At 44.5% G+C, this 21817-nt stretch overlaps 1 protein-coding gene across 1 annotated transcript in view; it reads left to right on the top strand.

The window, feature by feature from the left end:
• Positions 1–21817, top strand: part of CFAP61 (cilia and flagella associated protein 61) — a 179436-nt gene that overhangs the window by 60501 nt on the left and 97118 nt on the right. The window contains exons 6-7 of the mRNA XM_021708871.1: positions 16309–16407; positions 21323–21491. Of these exons, the coding sequence (XP_021564546.1) occupies positions 16309–16407; positions 21323–21491 (268 nt within the window). The remainder of the gene's footprint in view (positions 1–16308; positions 16408–21322; positions 21492–21817) is intronic.

The raw sequence follows: 21817 nt of genomic DNA, 5'->3' as shown, positions 1-21817 counted from the left end.
TTTTCCTTTATTTATTCATTTTTAAATAATAAAAATTTTCTTCCTATACCTGAAGAGAACCCCTTAAAAGAATAAATCTGAGTTTGTTTTCTACACCACATCCCTATGTGAATTAAGAATCAGTGTAATATTCTAGCCAGGTGATAGCAAACTATAGCTCCCAGGCCAATTCTGACTTGCTACCTGCTTTTGTAAAGAAAGCTTTATTGGGACACATTCATTTATGTGTTGTCTGTGACTGTTTTTGTGCTACAAAGGTAGATCTGATGGTAGCTTACTCTGTTGAGTAGCTGCAACAGAGACCAGGCCTAAAATGCATACACTGACCCTTTCTAGAAAACAGTCTGCTGACCCCTATTCTAAATAAGTGTTACCCTTATGGCCAGATCATCTGGAGCATTTTTTAAAGCTGTAGATTCCCAGATCCTGCACCTGATATACAGAACCAGGAACTCCTGGGGGAGGGCCCAGGAATCTGTATATCACATCACATCACATCACATCACATCACATCACATCACATCACATCACATCACATCACGGCATGCCACATCATCAGGCAGGTTTGGGAGCTAGTTTTGACTTTATACATTATAAATAGGTTTTAAGAAGTGGCATACAAGCCAGGACCTTTCTTACATTTTGGGTGCCAGGGGACAGGACCTAAAATCCTTCAGGGAAGACTGAGGTCTGAGCACCTCTTCTGATGCTGTGTTCTCACTATCCTCAAAGCACTAGGCTAGGTTTCCTTTCAGAGCCCATTTTCCTGGTGGTGGTTCTCAGGGATCCCTGGCTCCCCTGACCTGTCTCTCCATCTACTCATTGAAGGCCAGTACCTCTTTAGCAGGAAGAGTCCTGGGTTAGGGTCTGAGAACTTGGAGTCACGGTTGACATCATCAGCACCTGGCATGGAACTCGGTACATTGTCTAACTTCTCCAAGACTCAGTATCTTCATTTTTTTTTAAAGTCTCGGATGTTTTAAAAGACCCTGACTTTGGACCACAGGACCCTGAATTAAAAGAGTCCAGTTTTTTTCCAAATCTTTTACTCAGTTTACTCTGAGAAACTTTAGCTACCATTTAAAATCACAGGTACTAGAAGGTAAGTGGGAGATGGGAAGACACAGCCCACCCTGACTCCTCTGGGAGGGCAGGTGGACCTGAGGGGGCAGTTACTGGATAAGGAAAGGGGTGGAGGATGACCCTTGAAAGGAGTCTGTGCCCAGTTAACACAAAGATGCGCTAACTCCAAATGGTTATTTTGCTCATTTGACATCACATTCACCAGATTTGTAAAAGAACTGATTTTTTTTTCCACTTTCTGCCAATTTGTTCCATTCTCCAGAATGGAGTGCTAACCTTAGTTAACCAGAAATAATGATGTATAGTTATTGAGGTTAGCAACAGAATTCATGTGCTTTAAACAACGTGGCCAGTTTGTGGACATGTTCCATTGCAAGAATGAAATGATGAGAAGTACCTAGGAATGTCCACCTTCCTGTGCAGGCCACACTGGAGTGTGAGTGCCTCATTTGTTCTGATGGGTCTCTTCGAACAGCAAGTCATTTTGAATGATGAATGAGCAGGGTGGAGTTGTGAAATTATAATAGTTAAGAAGTGATCATAAACAGGTCTTAAATCTTAATTTAAATATACACTTAGTCATAATGTTTTGTTTAAGTGATGACATTGAGATATATATATAAACTGTACATATATATATACAGTAATTTTCTTTTTGTGAAATCAACTTAGGTTTAATAAAGACAAGTATAAATTTTGATGTAAGTATTGCATTGATTAAATTTTCCAGTCAAAAAGATCTTTTTAAAGCATTCTGAGGTACTCACAATTCTCTCTCATTGTTACACAGACTACATACACTAAAAATAGATTGGTATCAGTTTACAGATCACTAATCCTTAAGAGAGGAAAGAGTTTTCTCATTATTTTCTCTAATTATTTTAAATTAGCAATCACCATAGTAACCTACTGCATATTTTACTATCCCAGTTTAGCTGCCATTTGAACTTAGTTTTATAAATGATTTGAGCTGGAATGAAATTGAAGAGATCCAGTTTTCACCAAACACTGATCACCAGTGAGGATTAAATCCACATTATAGCAGCAAGATTTAGAAAACTGTCCTCCTTGCAGTCTTGAGCTATATTTTCAGACTCAGCAGGAGCACCATAGTTCCTGGAAAATGCACTTGAGGCATAGCACTGTAACCTCTTTTTTCAGAAAATCTGGTAATTCTGTCATCTGGTGACAAAGCAGACACAACTTCGTTCTTACATTCTTTTCATGCAAGACATTATAAAGTACATTTGGGCTCCTCTTCAAAGGGCATCAAGAGCAGTCCTGGCATAAATTGTGTCCTTGTTATGTCCTTCCTTCCCTGAGTATTACAGGGCTACTGGGAAGGTCACCACCTGATATACTAAGACGCACTCCGTGAGGGGTGGATACTAAGGGTGGTGCTTATATTTTTTATTTTTCAGTACAACCTCTTGTCTGGTCCTCCGCTGTTACCTATGTGCAGTTACATCTGCGTGGCCACCGCTTCTAGTCTTTGGTTGTCAGGCCTGTGAGTCATCCTTCATCTTGTCCTTCTCGGGGGGAGCCTCTCAGACCCTCCAGTGCCGGGGACAGGTGCAACTGGGTTACACCCCAGTGTCCCATCCTTTTTCTTCCCTTGCTGTTCTCCTTGTGTGGCTCGGTGAGCTTCCAGTGGGGGCCAAGGAGCCGTGGCCCTGCACTCAGTGCCTTCTGCAATCTCCACTGGTGCTGTGGAGTCCTACAGGGGCTGGAGACAGTGGGGAACAGGATCATTCGGGATGGGGTGACCTCAGCTTATATCCCCCCACCTCATCTTGTACATTTGGCTTCTGTGGGTGTCATGAGGAAGTGTTCCCCTGCAAGCATGAGCCTCCGTGGCAAGGGACAGGGTGCCGCTCTCTTGGGCCGGGAGCACCTGAATGAAGAAAACGCCAGCTCACCCTATGGTGTAGGGGGCAGTGAGTTGATGGGGAAAGGACAGAGCTTAAGACATTTCACAGAGAGTTACGCTTGTCCTTCATAATGCCTGGGACATCCAAGTGACAGACCTGAATTATTTGAGAATTACTGTTCCCATGATGGGTGGGCTGCCTTGGCTCTTGGGTACTGAAAGTTCTCGGCTTGGGCAATATGAGTGTCACATACATGTTTTCCGTCTCAGTACTTCTACAAATAAGACTTTTGTTTTTTGAGTTGGAGTCTTACTCTGTCACCCAGGTGATCCTTCTGTCTCAGCCTTCCAAGTAGCCAGGACTACAAGCACTCGCTACCACGCCTGGCTAATTTTTCAATTTATTGTAGAGACGAGATCTCACCAAGTTGCCCAGGCTGTTCTCAAACCTGTGGGCTCAGGCAATCCCCTCACCTTGGCCTCCCAAAGTGCTGAGATTACAGGCTTGAGCCACTGCGCCCAGCCAAGACTTCTTTTTTAAAAGATATCATTTACTTATTATAAAGTTGTGGGGTACAAGTGAGGATTTACTAATAAGTAGGCTGCATGCAGGTGAAGTTTTGGGCTTCTAGATGGCCCTTACTTCCCCTGGTAGTGAACCAGGTACTCTTTCCTTTATGTCATCATATCATAACCCCCCTTCTGCCCCCCCCGACACTCCTTAGCAGTACCCAGTGACTGCTGATCCCAAACCCCAACCACTGGAAAAAACAGAACTTGGCCTCAGCTGTTAGCCAACCGGTGCTATGGTCTTGAGGGTGGTCCTGTCCTCATTGGTGCTGAGCGCCCCGGGTCCCACCAGCCTAAAGATGCTATCACCTCAGGAACTTCACAGACCTATCAGGTCAAGGGTCACAGTGAACTTCCCACTCCCTGGATTAACAGCCAAGTCATGAGATGAGCTTATGCCATGGATCCAGAAGACAACATTCTTTCCTGAAGGAGAGCTTTCCAGTGAAGTCTGCAGACACACCCCAGAAGGCAAGCGGCCTCTGTCCACAAAGATGAGAAAATCAGGTTTTTACCAGGCGCTTTGTGCTCTAAGTCTAGCCTGTAGAACTCCCCAAATGCAGTACTTTGAATAGTTTAGGTTTCCACAAAGATACTCCAGAATCATTTAAAAAAAGAAATATGGAAATGTTATAGCAAAAAAAGGAGGGGGGCAAGAACTGGGTCTACAAACCTCTCTCCTGTTTTTTACGTCCTTTCTACCCCAGTGTGGTCTGTAGACCAGCAGCAGTGGATCACCTGTGAGCCCGTGAGACATGCAGACCAGACAGAGTCCCAGATAGACTGTTCCCCCAGAATTATGCAGAACAACCTCTCCGCTAACCCCTGGACCTGAGCTCACTGAGCTGAAGTGGTAACTATCGTGCTCAGCTTCAGCACGTGTCTCTATGGCTTCTGTGTTTTATAGCATTTACTCCTAATTATGGGGCAATTCCTTTTAATCCATTATTTTAAAATCTTTCCTAATTCAATTCTGATGTAAAGATTCTCTGGAAGAGCCTGTAATGGCACTAGAAAAATGCACACAGGAACCATGGATGGCAGCAACTGGAAGCAGCCCAGGCAGTGTCCTGATGACCCTTTGGTTGTTTGGGAACATACACTTGGCTTCGAGGAAGTTCCAGGCTCCCTGTGTCTTCCGCTTACACGACTCAGAAGAGTTTTCTCCAGAAATGACCAGGTCATCTCACCAAAAGATGAAGTCTCAGATTTGAGACCTAGACATGGATCCCTTGCCTGGTTGAGTGGATTGAGGTGACTAGGAGTAGCTTGGCATTAGCAGGGCATACTTTTTTTTTTTTTTTTGAGTTGGAGTGTCACTCAGTTGCCCAAACTGGAGTGCAGTGGCTGCTCTCAGCCACCGCAGCCTCGACCTGCTGGACTCCGGCGATCCTTCCTCCTCAGCCTTCCAAGTAGGCAGAATTACAGGCATGCACTACCACACCCGGCTGATTTTTTGATTTATTGTAGAGATGAGGTCTCGCTGCCCAGACGGGTCTCGAACCCATGGGCTCAGGCAATCCACTCACCTCAGCCTCCCAAAGGCGCGGAATTACAGGCTGAGTCACCGAGCCTGGCTAGCAGGGCATACTTTTAAAGCTACAATTGTGTCTGAATGACCACAAATCCTGTTTCTGGCCGTGCAGTTCCACACAATATCCGGCACAGCTGTGGTCTCTGGCAGCCACTGGCTAGTTCTTGTGGCTTAATTAGACTTTTTATCTTTACATTTGTCTGAGGACATCTGAAACTTCAGTGGAGCCTGTCACTAATTAGGTGACTAATTAAATAGTCAGTGCTTCCTTGCTGATCTCAGAACAGAACCGCAGTGAACAAGTTTGTGACTGTGATGGTCCCATCCTGTTTCTGCCACGTGAATCAGTGGACATGTGCTCCCCCGATTGCCTGTTCATTGCGCTGTCAGAGGCGGTGTGGTGGCAAGGCCTGGGTGGCACGTGGGCAGCAACTCAAGGCAGACACCCTGGGACTGTCTTTCTACATTGGCATCCTAACAGGATCATCAGGGGCTGCTGCAGAGACTGGTCTGGTTGCTGGAGCAGAGGGCGGGGACACTGTGTGCCAAGCATGGAGGTTCAGCCTCCCAGGCAGAAGGACTTGACATTCTGCCATCAGAAAGTAATGACCCGGAACTCGCCCTGGTGTCACTAATCACAACTGGGTTTCCTAATTTGATTCCAATATTTAAATGTAATTCATGTTAAATAGAAGTGTCTTCCTTTACTGGAATTATCCACTTCTGCTTGGGTCAGTGTAACTTCTCTCACCTGCTGATACCCACATCAGAGACTTCCCTCAAGAGCACAGCAGTCCCTCAGCAGTATCAGGCCCTCCTGGGAACTGACGGATGCGCTTACTGCCATTTTTTGTGGGTGTGTTGCAGTTCCTTGGGGTTAAGGGTGTTAAGTAGGAAATGAATTTCTCATGATCACATAAAGCGCAGACCACATACCCGGAACTAAGTAGTATCCTTGCCTTCTCCATCTTCCTCATCTGCTATGGGATCATTTGCAAATGGTGACATCGGTACCTGTCTTGGTTTGCATTTCTTTCAACCAAGCGAACACAAGGAGTTTGGGTATAGGTGAAATCGTTTGGGCATGACCCTAGGGCAATGCCTAAGAGAGCAGAGCAGTGGGACAGGGATGCAAGGAGAGATGCCAAAGTCAAGTGGGGCATTTGTCAGCTGGCCACCACTGTGGGCAACTGAGGCTACATCTTGCTGGGCCCGCAGAGGGGCACAACTGAGAAAGTTTCCTTGAGGGGTGAGGAAGCCGGGGTATTTACCCATCAGTTCCTGCCCTGCTTGTTGTATGGTCACTCTGGGCTATTCTTGCAGCCTGTTCCTCTTCTCCGTGGTCCCAGAATGGCCTCTGGCAGAGACAGGCAGGAAAGCGCTGGTGGCAGAACCATCTGCAGGTGAGCGGGCGGCCAGGGTGATGTGAGCGGATCCCAATAGAATCTGCTGGAGCACCCTCACTGCCCTTAGCTGGCGTTCTTCTTTCTTGTTAATATTTGTACAGTAGCCCCAAAGCAAGTGGGCATAGGTGAAGGCAGAGAAGAAGCAGGGATTGGATGAGAAACCTGTGTCCAGAGGATTCTGTGGCAGTCTTGCAGTTTTAATGAGAACCCAGGTGTCTTGTTCCACCAGAAAGCCTGGCTGGAAAATGCTGGCATTCAGAGGCTTGTCCTGGCAAGTGTGTTATTTATACTTTGGGATGGAGATAAGGTTCCATCAGTAGTTCTCAAAATGTAGTCTGTGGACCACACCTCCGGCATGACCTGGGAACCTGTCTGAAGCACAGAGCCCATGCCCCACCCTGTAAGGACTGAATTCGAAGCCTGAACTGGGGTCCAGGACCTGTGCTTTGGCCACCCTCCAGGGGAATCCAGAAGCCACTCAAGACCGAGAATGCAGGGTTAGGGTGCAGTGAAGAGGCCATGCCCTGCTGTGTCTGGGGAGCCCAGGACAGTCATCCAATGACCATGAGCCTCAGTCTCCTCACCTGCGTGATGGGGCTAGTGCCCCAGAATCCCTCCTCACATGCCAGTGGAGGGTTACATATGGAAAGCATCTGTCAGGATACTCAGCACTCAACCCTGTTAGACTGACCCTGCCTCACTGATTAAATGTGTGTATTTAGATCCCCATGGGAGTCAGCACTGCCTTATATTTTTAATCTTAAATATGTGGGGTACAGTTCAGGGTTAGGTATACCGATGTTCATTATGCACCTAGGTACCCTTGTTGATGAGGCGTGCCCCCCACCCTCCCCTGGCAGTTTCCCACTACTATCAATCCCTTTCTTATAGTATTAAAAATAGTTGTTCAGGGTTCGCTTATGAGTGAGAACATATGATACTTGGTTCTTTGTTCCTGTGATAGATCACTCGTATTATAGCCTCTAAGTTCATCCAAGTTGCTGCAAAGTTCATAATTTTGTCCTTCTTTATGGCTGTGTAATATTCCATCATGTATAGCTGTCACATTTTTTTTTATCCATTCCTCTTTCAATGGGCAGCATGGTTGGTTCCATGTTTTTGCTATTGCAGCACTGCCTTTCAGAGGAGGGAAGTGATCAGGGAGGTGGGCTTCTATGTGGAGGGTGCCTTCTTCCTTGAGAACTGAGGGTGGACAGAGGTGTTTCTGCCCACAGCTGATCTGACTCCTTGGGAGATGTTCACTTGGAGTCTGGTTAACATGGTCACCACCCCTGCTTTAGCACAGGAGCACCAAGTTGTGATGTTTCTTGTGCAAAACTGCTTGACTCTAAAGAAAACTGGAGTTGCCCACTCTTCTGTTAGTGTCGACCCAGGCTGAGGGATGTCCAGAGACCTTGTAGATCAGGGGCCACATCAGTTCTTTTCAAGGGGTTCCTGTGAACCCCATTGCCAGTGGGCTGCCAGTGGACATTTCCTGTGCCTTTTCCTGATTTTGACATACTTGGGGACCTTTATTCTGCCAATAATGTCAAGCTGGTCATTTATGTCTTGGTCATGGAAGTCAGAACTGTACCCTTCACGCCCCAAGTTCAAGAGTTGTGCTTAAAAAAAAAAAAAGCCCAAGACAAAATGTCAGCTTTTACTCATGTCTCTTAAATGTTTAATGAGATCATATACTTCCTTCACAGACACTTCTGGTAAACTCCATATTCCTTTCTTGAGTACTCCCAAATCCTAGGAGCCCCTCCTTTTTCTGCCCCTGGAATAGTGGTTCTCAAAGTGTCATCTCTGGACCACCAACATGGACATTCCAGACCTACTGCATGAGAAACTCTGCGAATGGGGTCAGGACTCTGCTTTGACAAGCCCTGCAGGGATTCGGGGCTTCTGGACCACCAAGCTGATGACGCCATCTCTGCCCTGCCTGGTACACCTACTCTCCCCGCTCTTTTTAAATGCAGCCTCGCTCACCCCAAAAGCAAAGGACACCATACACCCTCAGTTCTGCATACTCCCCTGCCTCCTTAACTCCAAATCCACCAATCACTGTTGTCCTCCCTACAGCTGGAGGATTAAGACCATACAACCATGCATTGAATTCTTTTATCCTGGTACAGACAGAATGATGTACACATGCACTGAGGGAATAAGAAGACATCCAGCAAGCTCCCTCTTACAGCATTTGGTTTTGTGTGGACATTTGGAGGGAAAGCCCAGAAAGAGCCCAGCTGAACCACTGGCGTTGGGCCCTTCAGGAGAGGTGGCAATGGCCGTCCTCTCTGGAGAGTGGGAGTACCGTGAGTCACTCTGTGAGACCCAGACCAGGTAAAACCTAGTCTGCTGTACGGATGACGTCTGAAGACCATGCTAATCTCCAAGTGTAGCTCTCTGAAGACAATGCCTTTCAAAGGGATAATCTAGCACTGCCAATATACACCATTGAGGCTTGAAAAACACCGCCTTGAATTTCCTTTCATTTGAAGCACTTGGGGTGGAGGAAGATGTTAGGCATCACCTTCCAAGATCTCAGAGTCAGTATTAAGAAACTCTTGCTTTAGCACCAGATTGCAACAGTTCCAGACTCTACAGCTGTGCACATCACAGCCAGGAGGGCAGGGGTGAGGAAGGTCGTCTGAATACAGTGTTCTGGACTCCTGTCCCTGGGGTTGAACCTCAGCAGGGCCGGGGTGGGTTCCAGGAATGTGTACAGCACCTTTAACAGACTCCACAGTTAATTCTGACATGCAGCTGGGTGTAGGAACCATTTGTGTAGCTATTTCCTCAAAGTTGGCAGTCTTATCTACAAGGAAACCTATTTCCCCCATAATTGCTCTTTGCAGCTAGCCTGTTTTTATGGGCTTGTTTTCCAAACCACATTTTCTAATTTGCAACAAATCATGCAACTTCTAAATCACATCATTACTTCGGGGCTTACCAGGCGTAATTATTATGTTATCATTAACATCATACAGCTGAAGTCATGACCTCACATTCGTAGTGTTCACGTGCTAAATTGGACCTAGCAGAAAGCACTTCACAAATCGTCATGCTTAAACTATCACCATTAAGAAAGAGAGCCCAAGAAGAAATCGTTGCCAAGCATGAGGAAACCTGCCCATATGGTGTTAATAAAGCCTTCCTAATAGCCAGCATTTGCCCAAACCATAACACCCTTCCTCATCTCCCTACTGGAAGTGATCTCACCCAATTTCAAAGTCCCATAATGCTTTGTTATTCCAGTCTTAAGGAAGTGACTGATCTGTGACCTGTATTCTGCCATCTCTTGTGTGCATGGGCTTTCTGACTAGTCTTTTGTAGCTGCCATATTGGTATTTACGTCTTGAATATGCCAATGTATATAAACAGATGCCCAAAGTATAAATGTATGTTTTGACTTCATATATATAATAAAAACATCATTAACCATTTCCCCTAAACTATAAAGGAAAACAGTTTCTTTTTAATCCACTTTGCTAAAACTCTCAAATTTTATTCTTATTTGTTCAATGGAAATTTCAAGCATGGCACACATTTTTACTTTGTCAGTAAGGATGTTTCTTTTGTGCAGAGTTGCAGAAGCTTTTCATCTGTGATTCTGAATCCCCAAATCTTCCCCACCCCCACCAGACCCTTCTGCTGACTGGTCCCAGAGGACCCCACAGAGCACCCAGGGCGCTCCAGGCAGACACTCGTACCTGAGTGTCAGGTATGGTGCGGATTCCAGATCTCTTGCTCAGGACAAAGGATAGGCTTGGACTCAGGGTAGGCTTAAGGGAATTGCTCCTTGTCCCCTTTCTCCAGGACCCATCTTCATTCCTACAGGGACTGCCCAGACTAGGGGAGCTCTGACTACCACCCAGGGTGGAATCAGGCAAGATGGTGCCCAAGAGCAGAGAGACGTAGGGTCGGGGAGAGACTTTAACTGCTGTCTCACCACAGGAACCCTTCACTCCCTTCTAGATATGCCCAGAATTGTTCATCCCACGCCTCATCTTTGGATCTCTCTCTTTGGTCTCCCCCTGGAGGTCAGAGTGTGTCATTACCAACAGCTTTGTGGCTATGGATGCAGCCGTCATCTTTATTTTCACTAACAACAAAAGTGGAGAAAGTACCATTAACACACTGAAGCAGACACCCAATAATTCCTTAAGATTATCTAATACCAATCTGTGTTCAGTTTTCCCCAGTGGTCTTACAATTGTTCTTTTACCGTGATTTGTTTGGATAAAGAAGCAGACAAGTTTCGAATACTGCATTTGGCTAATGTGTCTCTGAAATCTCTTTAAATGTGTAAGTTCCCAGCATCCTTTTCTTTTTCCGCAGTTTAGTTTATTTTTCAGGCTCTCACATGTTAGAGAATTTATGGCAAAATAATACAGGGTATAATGTTTACTTTAAAATTCTCCAACAACAAAAAATGTTGGAGAGTATTTTAAAAGCAGCAGAATGTTGGTCATTGTTAAGCTTCTTTTGCCTCTGGTATATATTTTAAAAATTCCAAAAAAAAATTTTTTTTAAAGGTAAAAAATAAACAAAGAATAGCTCAGATTTTAAGTAGCCCAGGACATTGTAAAAAAAAAAAAAAAAAAAAAAACTCTTCTAACCTAAACAGAAAGAATATTGCTGAAGAAAGTTAAAATCTTTTCAGAAAAAAAATGGTAGGTTTACAGTCTGCTCTATAATTACCCTAAATATTTTGTTTTGATTTGTTTTGCCTTTATTTTTCTTCTAATATTGGAAGTTCACCTAACTCCCAGCTTTGAAACCCACCTATAGTATTTTAGGACATTATGTGTTATCATTAAGACTGAATGAAATCTGAGCTATTCTTCGACTAGTTGAATATACAGTTAGTTAAATTCCTGAGCTAGGATTTACTCTCATTTGGAAAATATTTTTGTCACTGGTTTGAACCGCTAAAAAAGCAGAGGTTTTGATAAATTAAATGAAAACATTTAGATCAATGTGGGGTAATTTATTTTTCCTCTACATTATCTGTTCAAATAAAATCATTAATGGAAGCAGTTAATTAAGTCACTTGCTTTGGTTTCCTTTGCTTCCCTTCTCCCTTCAAAAAAAAAAAAAAACCAACTAAAAAATAGTGAACGATCGCCTTGCAGGCTGACATGCTTCTGCTGTCCAGAGGGGTAGGCATGTTTCTTTTATCATGTCTACAATAAATTGGCAATGTGACCCTCTTTATTTGAAGGGTAAGGCTATTTAGACCTAATTTTGTGGCTGTCCTCCCAAAGCATGGAAGGAAACACAATACCTTCTACTTATTTCCCTGGATACTCTAATCCCTCCCTGCTTTACAAGTATCTTTGAGCTGTTCTTCCCTTTGTATCCACAGCAACCTGAAATCCCCACTGGAATTATTTGCTGCGAAAATGCAGGTGCACTTGTTTAATGTTTCATTGGCTTGAGCACTTAACTTGAACTTTTTTTTCACTATACGGTGACCTTTGATTTTGGAGCAGAGGGCTCCCAGTGATGTTAAATGTTGTTTATGTACACCAGTCGACACCATCAGATACGAAAGTCGTGCTTTATCTGTGTTTCTACGGTTCCTGCCATTTCATGCCATGTGTGCCCAAACACAGGCTGCAGCCTGTGACCCCCTCTTTCATTTGCAGGAACATTTTCAGTATTCATAGGTAATCAGATTTTAAATCAATCGACTTGAATTATATACTTCATGATTTTGGACCAATACTCTTAGATAGTTATAGATTTAAGACTTTAAATATTTGGATATTGCTAAATCAGATTATAGAGGAAACTATCACAGCAAAAGTATGAGACCAGGAGAAAAAATGAATGTGCTGGTGAAATTTTCACAAAGAAGACTGGGGAGGTTCTGTCCCAACCATAAGGACCTTTATGCCATGCTAGTGAATTTGAACTTAATAGTTTGCTGATAGAAATACTTAACATTTATTTAAAATGTACTATGTAGCAGCCCGTATTCTAAGTATTTTACAGACACTAATTTTCGCAGCATCCCTATGAGCATTGGATTCTATTATTCCCATTTTACAGGCTGGGAAATTGAGCTACAGAGAAGTAAAATGACTTGCTGAAGTTCACAAAGTTAGAAGGTGCTAGAGCTGGGGGTCCCACGGAGGCCATCTGACTCCCGAGCTCATGACCTTAATTGCTCTGCTTTGCTGCCATCAAGGAAGTAAGCAAAGATGAGGATTTTAAAACCAGAAATGGTTGAGATTTGATTTCATTTAAAAAGAGGTTTCCAGTACCTGTATGGAATGTGAGCAGAAGAGAGAGACTTGTTCCAGGGAGCAAACCCTCTGGATAAGATGATGGTCTAGGGCCGTGTGTCACAGGAGTGGTGGGGAAGGGGCATTCAAGAGATGTGGACAAGGTAAAAGGGATCAGACCTGGTGGCTAATGTGACCAGTCGGTAGGGGCCTGCAATTGGCTTCCAAATCCCAACTTGAGAGGTAAAGGCAGAATAGGTTTGGGACCACCCAGGGCATCCCAGTTAGGACTGACAGGCATCTAGAAATTAGATGTACAGCTCAGAAGAAACACCGTACAACACACTATTGTAAATATGTAAGATAAGGTCATGGAGGAAGATAATGTCACCTGGGAGATGGGCGTGAAACTTGACCAGGGACAGATGGACAAGGGAGGAAGAACTCGTAGAAAGGCAGTGATTGAGGAGTACCTGGTTGCAGGCAGCGTGTTCTACCTTTGCAGCTCTGAGGAAGCCTCCACCAAGGCCAGCTTGTGCTGTGTTCTCCAGCCCTTGCTCCTTTGGGTCAGGATCAGGAATGGCATCCCACCGTTCCAGTCCCTGAAGATTCCCCTTCCCTTTTGCCTCCTCTAAGCCTTCACACGCTGCTGCCTTCATCAATCCCACGTTGTGGGGTCTGCCATTTTTTTTGGCTTGGCACATGGTTAATAAGGTCTTTTTCGTTCCCATCCCGCCCTCCTTCACGAGTTGTCGTGAGGAGAGACTGCTCACTGCTTCCCAGGATTCAGTCTGCACTTTGGCCTCGGTAAGAGAACCCTGGGCAATACAGTTCTCTAGCAGACCACTCTGTTTTTCTTTGAAACACAACATATTCCAGCCTCCCTTGTGGCTACCTGTGGCCATGTCCGTGAGTTGTGGTAGTGTAAGCCGAAATGGCACAGGGGAATTTTAGAAGGGCTCCTTGACAGGAAACCCTTTCCACCCATTCCTCCTTCCGTGGCCTGTAGTGTGGCTGTGATGACTAGAGCTCCAGGGGCCACTCTGGACGCAAGGTGACCTTGAGATTTGGAGCCACACCTAGAGGAGAGAAACTGGGTCATGGCCCCACTGATCTCATGGACCTACCTTGTCAGCACAAGACTGGTGACACCCAGGGTCTTCAGAGTCTGAGTAAGAGAAATTTGCTGTGACTGGGAATGGGGGAGATGGAAGATGGACTTGAAGAGGAGACAGGGTCTGTGGGGAGAAACCGCACTGCTCACCTGGGGATAGGAGACTGCTCTTGTAGGGCATCTGGGTGTGGTCATGAGAGACGTGGGAACAGGCCAAGCTGGTCCATGTGATCCTCATCATGTAGACGATGCGCATGCTTAAGAGTGAGGAAGGGGATCGGAGGCAGAAGGAGAGGGTTACAGTGGGGACTTGAACACTGGGGAAGGGCCAGAACAACCACAGTGAAGAATGCAAAAGCACTGACTAGGACGAAAGAGAAGGAGTGGAAAGCTGGCTTTGTATATATGTAAACCCAGAAAATGCCTCCCCTGCCCCACCCCAAAAATTATCTATGTCATTACAGATACTGTTAAAAAAAAGAAAAACCCTAAACGACTGTGTTTTGAAGGGAAAGTTTCATAGTACAGTAGTATAATTTAGGATAACACAATGTAATTGTTTGGCAACTTACAAGTCATTGGATCCCTGTTGTTAGATAATTCAAATTATTCAATACCAAAGAGATTGCTTTGTGGTAAAAGAGACAGTTGAATAATTATGAAGCCTTCTGTTCAATAGAGATGTAAAAGAGCCTGTATCTAACTACTATTAGTATAACCTAAAGCACATTTCGATCACATAGGATCCAAAGCTGGGATACATTTTTTTTACATTTTTAAATTTTAAAAACATGGGGTACAATTCAGGATTCAGTATACAAGTAGTCATCGTGTGGGTAAAGTTTGGGCCTCCCTTTGGTCCCCACTGCCAGGAGACATTTTAACTGTGAGTATAAACACTTATTATTATCACTATTGGCGTTTTCTATGAAATGGTAATTAATCAGAGGCCTGTCATCGATTGCAGGCAGACTGCCACAAGTAGCTGAGGTTAATTGTGACCTTTATGTTGTTTGAAGATATTCAAAGTTTGTTTTCTTCTTACTAGGGAAGAAGATGTGATCCGTCTTCTTCCTATCAAATCAGTCTTCATTCTTAAATGACACCTATCCTTAGAGACTTTAGAGCAAAACCTCATAATATTTAGCTATTTTTAAATGTCAGGTGCAGTGGAGTTTATTGCGTTGCCGGCCTGCGCCATCACCCTGAGTCTCCTGCTTTTAGTGCTACTTAGCAGATTGTCGGTAACTTGATAGCATGTCCACATTTGGAAGGCTTCCAGTCTCCTCCTGGGAAAGGAGGGCAGGTGTTTTCCTCTGACTTGGTGAAGGCTTCTTTTTTGGCATTTGGTTGATTGAAGGGGAGGTGTGAACTAAGAAGGGATTTTAGGGGAAAAAGTCTCTTTCTCATCAGCCTGGGGGAAAAGATCACCCAGAACATTTTACCCACTCTGACCAGAGGACAGATTTGCAGGAGCATTTTAAATCCTGACAACCAAACGCCAGTAAGTCTTGAGCACGTGGACCCCTCAGAACCCTCCACTTGGGGCAGGACTGCTCAGAGGGGGTGGCATGGTGACTGGAACAGGGCACTGCCTGGGATTGGAAGGCCTGGCTTGCATTTCTGGCCCTGCTGTTCATGAGCGTCAAGGCCTTGAACAAATGACTTAAGTTTCCAGCCTTGATCTTCTCACATATGAAATACGGGTCATGAAAACCTGTCCACCTACCTCAGCGTAAACTGTCTTGAAGACTCATCTCTGTGATAATGTCCACCAGTGTGCCTGGGGCTCTGGAAAGCCGGGTGCAAACATCAAGTAGTTTTGTTCTTTCAGGGAATCTTGTAGTGTTTTCTCCAAGGTGACATTTCGGTGTCCTGATTGGAGTAATGGTATGTATCTGAAAATAATCAAGCTAACCTTGACTGAAAGAGAGTAGATGGTCTTTGGATACCTCTCAACCATTTGAGATCTACAGGACAGTGCCAATCCCCACCTTCGGACTTACTAGCTGTACCGTTTTGGCAAGTTGCTTTACTTCAGTTTCACCTAGTAAAAGGGATCATAATGTTTCTGACCTCACTGCATTGCTGTGAGGACTTTATAAGTAGGGTAACAATACACTCAAGGTGCATGAGTGTAAGCACTCAGCAGGCCTAGCCGTGGTGGCTGCGGTTCACCCAGTTTCTTAGAAGTAGCCTAAAGCACAAACGCTATACTAAATCTACCTCCCTCTCCGACCTGTGGGTTTCATTTTGTCTTACTTTGAGAAGCCAGTTAAGAAGTTTCTGCAGTTCGCAGCTCCAGCGCCATCTTGCTTTATCATTTAAGCAGTTGGTTCTGCTTGAAGGTTTGTGCAAAAAGAGTTGCTCACTCAAAGAAAAAAATCTACAGTTGGATGCCACATGATATAATGTCAAGCTGAATCACAATCAACTTTCACTGCATCATGCTTAACCTCTTTTTGTTCTTTTCCTTGTTGCTTTTTCCTTAGTTCTCACCTGAAGTTCAGTAATCTCACTCTGATTTCAACACACGGACTCCCAGGAAAGAAACTTCTGGGCGCTGAGCAAAGGAAGTTTTTAGCAAGCGAGTATGGATTTTATTTGCATTTTCATTCTGAGACCCAAATGTCCTCATTTGTGCACAATCTTTGTTGAGCTAAACAATAGTTCAGATGTCACTTGGGGATGCAAGCACGAACCTGTGAACAAGTGAATGACCATTTCACCTGTGGGTGGTGGGACTGGGCCACCTTGTCACATCTGTGGGGAGACAATTTGGATGGAGCCTGCAGACCCCATCACTCTGCATTTGAGTTCTGGGAGAGAAAACACAGGGCAGTGGGGCTGGGCGACTCTATTTGCACCTGACAGGGTGCCTGACTGGGGTGTGGGTCTCACGCCCACCCTAGCCATTTGTAATCAAGGGCCCATCAGGTAGAGACCTTCTACCCCCACCCCTCCCCCGCCCCGCACCTCCCCAGTCTGGGCGAGCTGTATTGTTTTTCTCTCTGTAGAATCATGACTTGACAACATCCATTTTAAAAAATTCCATTTCCTTATCACACACCTTTCATTAATTTTAATTTCCTGTAGCAAAACATGGGTACAAGAAATATTAGGCTCCCTGCCTCAAGGAGGAGGAAGGAAATTGTTCCCTCTCAGGGGGTTCATTTCATAGTCTGAGATGAAGGAACTCTCTTTCCTCTGTGAAAAAGACTTGTTTTCTGCGCTCAAGCAGTGAGAAAAACCACAACTTCCTTGCCAGCAGAACCGGACTCATTTTGACTTAATATTTATATCAGATGATAAACTCTGACTTCTTTTTTTAAATGATGTCATTATGCTACAGTAAAAGGGTTTTAAGCCAGGGAGATGTGGGTTCAGATCCTGCCACACACTAAGGGCTTGGACAAGAGATTTCATTTCTCTGAGCTTCTTTTTTATAATTGTGAGAAGTATATGATAAGCCAAGCTGCTGGATTTTTGTTAAAATTAATGTAGCACCAAATTCTGGCCAACAACCCATGGACACACCTTTCCCTAAATTTCCCTCTTCCTGTCCCAGTAAATCCTGGTTTTATTGATAAATGTGTTTAGGAGAATTTAATTCAGTCATCTTGATAAAAGTTTCCGTCACCCATGTGGGGTGAGTTGCAGCGGAGAACTAGCTAGTGACTGACTTTCTGAGGATTGACTGAGTGGCTAGGTGGAGGGTCACTGCTGTCTCTGCTGCTGTCCTTGCCCCTCTACATTCTCAACACAGTAGCCAGTGCCAGGCTGTGAGAGATGGCTTGCATCATGTCAACTCCTCATGGTCCAGACCTGTACCACCCTATATGGTGGCCACTTAAATTTAAATTAAATGAGGTGAAAAACTCAGCTCCTCAAACACATTAGCTATGTGTGGCCAGTGGTTACCATATTGGACAACCCAGATGTAGAATATTTCCATTATCATAGAAAGTTCTAGAATGATCCAACCAAAAATCTGTCTTCCTCTACTTCTCTAAACTCAACTTTTACTATTTTTGCCCTTTTCCTCTCCACTCTAGTCACACCAACCTCCTCGGTGTCCCTCACCACGACAGACAAGTCCCACCTGGAGGTCTGTTTTTCTGTCTCTTAAATGTCACCTTTTCCATGAGGTCTGCTGACCACCTCATTCATTTGCAATCAACACCCCAACACACTCCAGTTCCCCATACTCTGCCCTGGTTTTTTTCTTCTTGCTACTGAAATCCCTCTAAATATTACATATTTTGCCTTTTAAAATTATGTTTATTGCTTACATTCCAAAACCTTCAACTATGATATAAACTCCACAAGGACAAGAATTTTTGCCCTTTTTTCACTGATGCATCCCAGCATCTGGGATAGTCCTTGGCACATAGCAGGTGCTCAGTAAACAATGTGGAATAGATGAACGTCACATCCAAGAACATCTGCAGAAGTCCTCTTGAGCAAGTGTTAGGGACCAAGTAATAGCCAGACCCCTTTGCACAGGTAGCTGAATGCCACCGTGTGTCTTAGAAGCCACAGCGCGAACCACAAACAGGATGTTGCCTTTCTAGTCCCTCATCCCCCAATGAAGGACATTATCTCTGCTCACAGAGTTTAAAAGTAACAGGTGCAAATGACCTTCATACATTTAATAACTTTAGTTCCTCATTCTCAACACGGTTTTGAACATGTCCTTAACTGGTGTTTCAATTATTGTAACTGTTCTTTGTTTTGAATAACCACCCCCTTCCCCCAGCCCTTGGTGGAAGTGGTAATGACAGGCCTGGGAGGAAGGCAGTGGGAGGGGAGGAGGAGCAGGAAGCAGGAGGAATCGCTAATTGGACAGTTCATCCTGATTAATTGAAAGTTCATTGTGATGGTCCTTCTCCTTAAGAGTGCCACAATTAACCCTTTCTGAGAACTGCAGAGGTTCTTTCCTGTTCTGGAGAGCTGTGATTCCATATGGAGTGGGTCTCCCTGGACTCGCATGTCTCCCGGAGCCTTCCTCTCATTGCACACTTGTCTTCTGAACACCAGGTTGGGGACACTCCACCCTTGAGCAAGCTGCCACTCCTCGTGGATGCCCTCTTTCACAAATCTCCCCATCCAGCATTTCTCCTTTTTTTCTCCTCCTTATTATCTGTCTATAGAACTTTCTATGAAGACAGTCTCTCACACGTGATTTTTGAATCAAGGTCAAGCTCGTGAGAAACGTGAAGTTTCATGCGTGTGGCTTCCTCTTTTCTGGCAAACCCTAGTGGAGATATTTCTTGTATCACCAACCCCTGCAACAGGCCCTGCAATATTAGGATCCTAGTGCTTAGGAGATAATTCTGGAAAGATATCACTCACAGTTTTCAAAATGTCGTTTCACTCACCTGGCGAGGAAATTAAAGAAGATCAGGGATGGATACTAGTAGTCAGAATGGATGGCAGCCATTTTCACACAGTGATATTTGAAACTGAGAACTGTTGCTCAGTGCAGTAGCATACTGTAAAAGCAAGCACCCCACATTCTCCAGCACTTCCTTTTGCATTTGAGTCAAGGTTCCTGAAAATCAGTGTTCCCCAATGTCAGTTCCCACTGGACAGAGCTTTGGTTTTTAATTCTGAAATATGCATTCTAACGTTGTCAACACTACTGTCCTCCTGTCATTAAAAATTCAAGCACTGTCTTCACCTTCCATAAATTTCCCCTGAGAGCTTTTATCTTTGGGCAAATCCCCATAAGCCTAATCCCCATGCACTAACTACATTTAATTTCTCCTCATCTTGGATGACTGATAGTAGGGACTGTGGAACATATAAGCACAATCCCTCGTGGGTTTCATGAGAGCATGAATGTATGGAAGCAATGAAGTTGTCCTTATTTCTGTAAAGCTGCCAAAATGGTATTTAAAAGAGAATTGCATCTCACTAGCCATTATTTTCCTGTGTCAGGCCAGTGCCCGATTTTCTTTTCTTAATGAGAAGACATTTTCTTGTTTTTAAGTATTGCTTCACAGAGAGATACAAAGCCTGGTGCTCCTGTCTCTTTCACAGGCCTGGTAACGGGGTCTAATGTGCCTCCATTACTAGAATTCTCTTTGTGTGGGAAGACCAGACTCATGTGTGGATCAAAAAGAAAAAAATGGCCTCCCATTATGAGTTCAGAATCCTGTTTGCTTCCAAAGAAAGTAAACAGGATTATGTTCCATTAATATGATTAGAATAACACCTTCCATGTATGCATCCCACTTAACAAAGCAGCATTTCCTACATTCTCATGTTCATTTCTTACAATGGTCAGGGCACAAGAGGTGGGCTATATATCCCGTTTTGAGAGGTGAGGAGACAGGTATATCAAAGGGATGCAGAAAGAGCAAGGATGCAGGCCATTGCACAGTTCTTTCTGAAGAGAATCACGCTGCCCGGTATAAAAGTAACACAGGCCTACAGTCCCAGATACTCAGGAGGCTGAGGCAAAGGATCACTTTACCCCAGGAGTTTGAGGCCAGCCTGGGCAACATAGCAAGACCCTATCTCTAAAAATAAATTAACAAATACATTTAAAAAAGTAAAAGTTAAAAAGAAGAAAAGGATCATGCAGCCTAAATTTAAATTAAACACTTATTGTCATACCATCTCAGACCCTCAGTCTTCAGAACAGAATCATTAAAAGGTATTCACATGAGGTCAAACCTTCCAGAAAACTCTGGAAACAACCCTGATAAAACTGAATAAACTCAAAGCCACAAGAAATCCACTCTTCTCATATTACACTAGAGCACTCAAACCCCAGAAAATGAAAGACCATGTGGTCACCAGTGCCCTGAAACCACAGCACGAGCGCCCACCCTGGACCTGCTGTTGGTAGACGGCCCAGTACCCTATAAATCACCTTTGCCTTATAGAGTGAATCCTAAAAGTCTTCAGGGAATATGTGAATACTGTGAACAGAATTCCCTAATCGATGTCTTCTTTGAATAAAAAGTGTTTTGTTGTTTTGACATGAAGCCACACACTGCTTCTAAGAATGGGTCATTATTGAAAAGTATTAGCAAATAGGATTCTCAATATTCAAGGACTCGGACCCTTGCCTTTGGGAATCCTCAACAATGTCACTTCTCCTTCATTTTCTTTGAGCCTGTGGCCAATATGACAATTCAACAGCTAAAGTAAATTTACAGCTGCAATGAAATAGAAGCAGAAGAAATAGCATATTATTAGTGACTTCACACACACACACACACACACACACACACACACACACACACACACACACACACACACTCCCCATCGTTGGCTGGTCTAAGCCAGGTGGAACTATTTAGCTTTAATGGGAAGATGTCAATTTGTGACTGAGTGTTTCATAACGAAAAATCTCCTAGCCTCGGTCCTGGTAAACTCACAGCAAGAGCACAACCTCGGCCCACTAGGGGATGTGAACCAGCTCACCAGATGTCTAATTAATGCCCACTGTCAGCTGCTCAAATGTCACTTACAAAGCCTCTCTCTTTGCAGCCACTGTTTTAATGATAAAGATTATGCACTGATGTCCCTGTGCTCCTGGGTTAACGTCGTGGTTGGTAGAATGACTGGCATAGACCGAGCAGCCAAGCACGTCCTGCTTTCCAAGGGTGAGATCGTGCTGTATGACCACCTTGTCCTCTGCACCGGGCAGCAGTACCAGGTAGGGCTGGGCACATGCGGTACATCTGGGGTTCCCACGAGAGCCATCTCATGTTTACTGGGTCCACGCTCTCTGGGTAAAGAGCATCACTCTGGCCCGGACAGCTGCCGCTCTGAATTCATAAAAGCACCCTTCAGGGCCCACACACATGACCAGAATCATGTCCACAAATGCTCCCAGAAACCCATTCCAAGAAAAACATTCTGCTCAAGAATAAAAATCACAGCAAGTCAGAGAAATGCCATTCTTTAAGTTGTTGTCCCAAAGTCTAACACTTACTGCTCGCCCCAGCAGAATCCAGACACAGCCTGCATTTGTGGTGAATC

This window comes from Carlito syrichta, unplaced genomic scaffold (genome assembly GCF_000164805.1).
Source record: "Carlito syrichta isolate Samal-C Ts95f unplaced genomic scaffold, Tarsius_syrichta-2.0.1 Scaffold153530, whole genome shotgun sequence".
NCBI lineage: Eukaryota > Metazoa > Chordata > Mammalia > Primates > Tarsiidae > Carlito > Carlito syrichta.
Note: the sequence above shows the minus strand (reverse complement) of the source record. Positions and strands in the feature narration are given on the sequence as shown.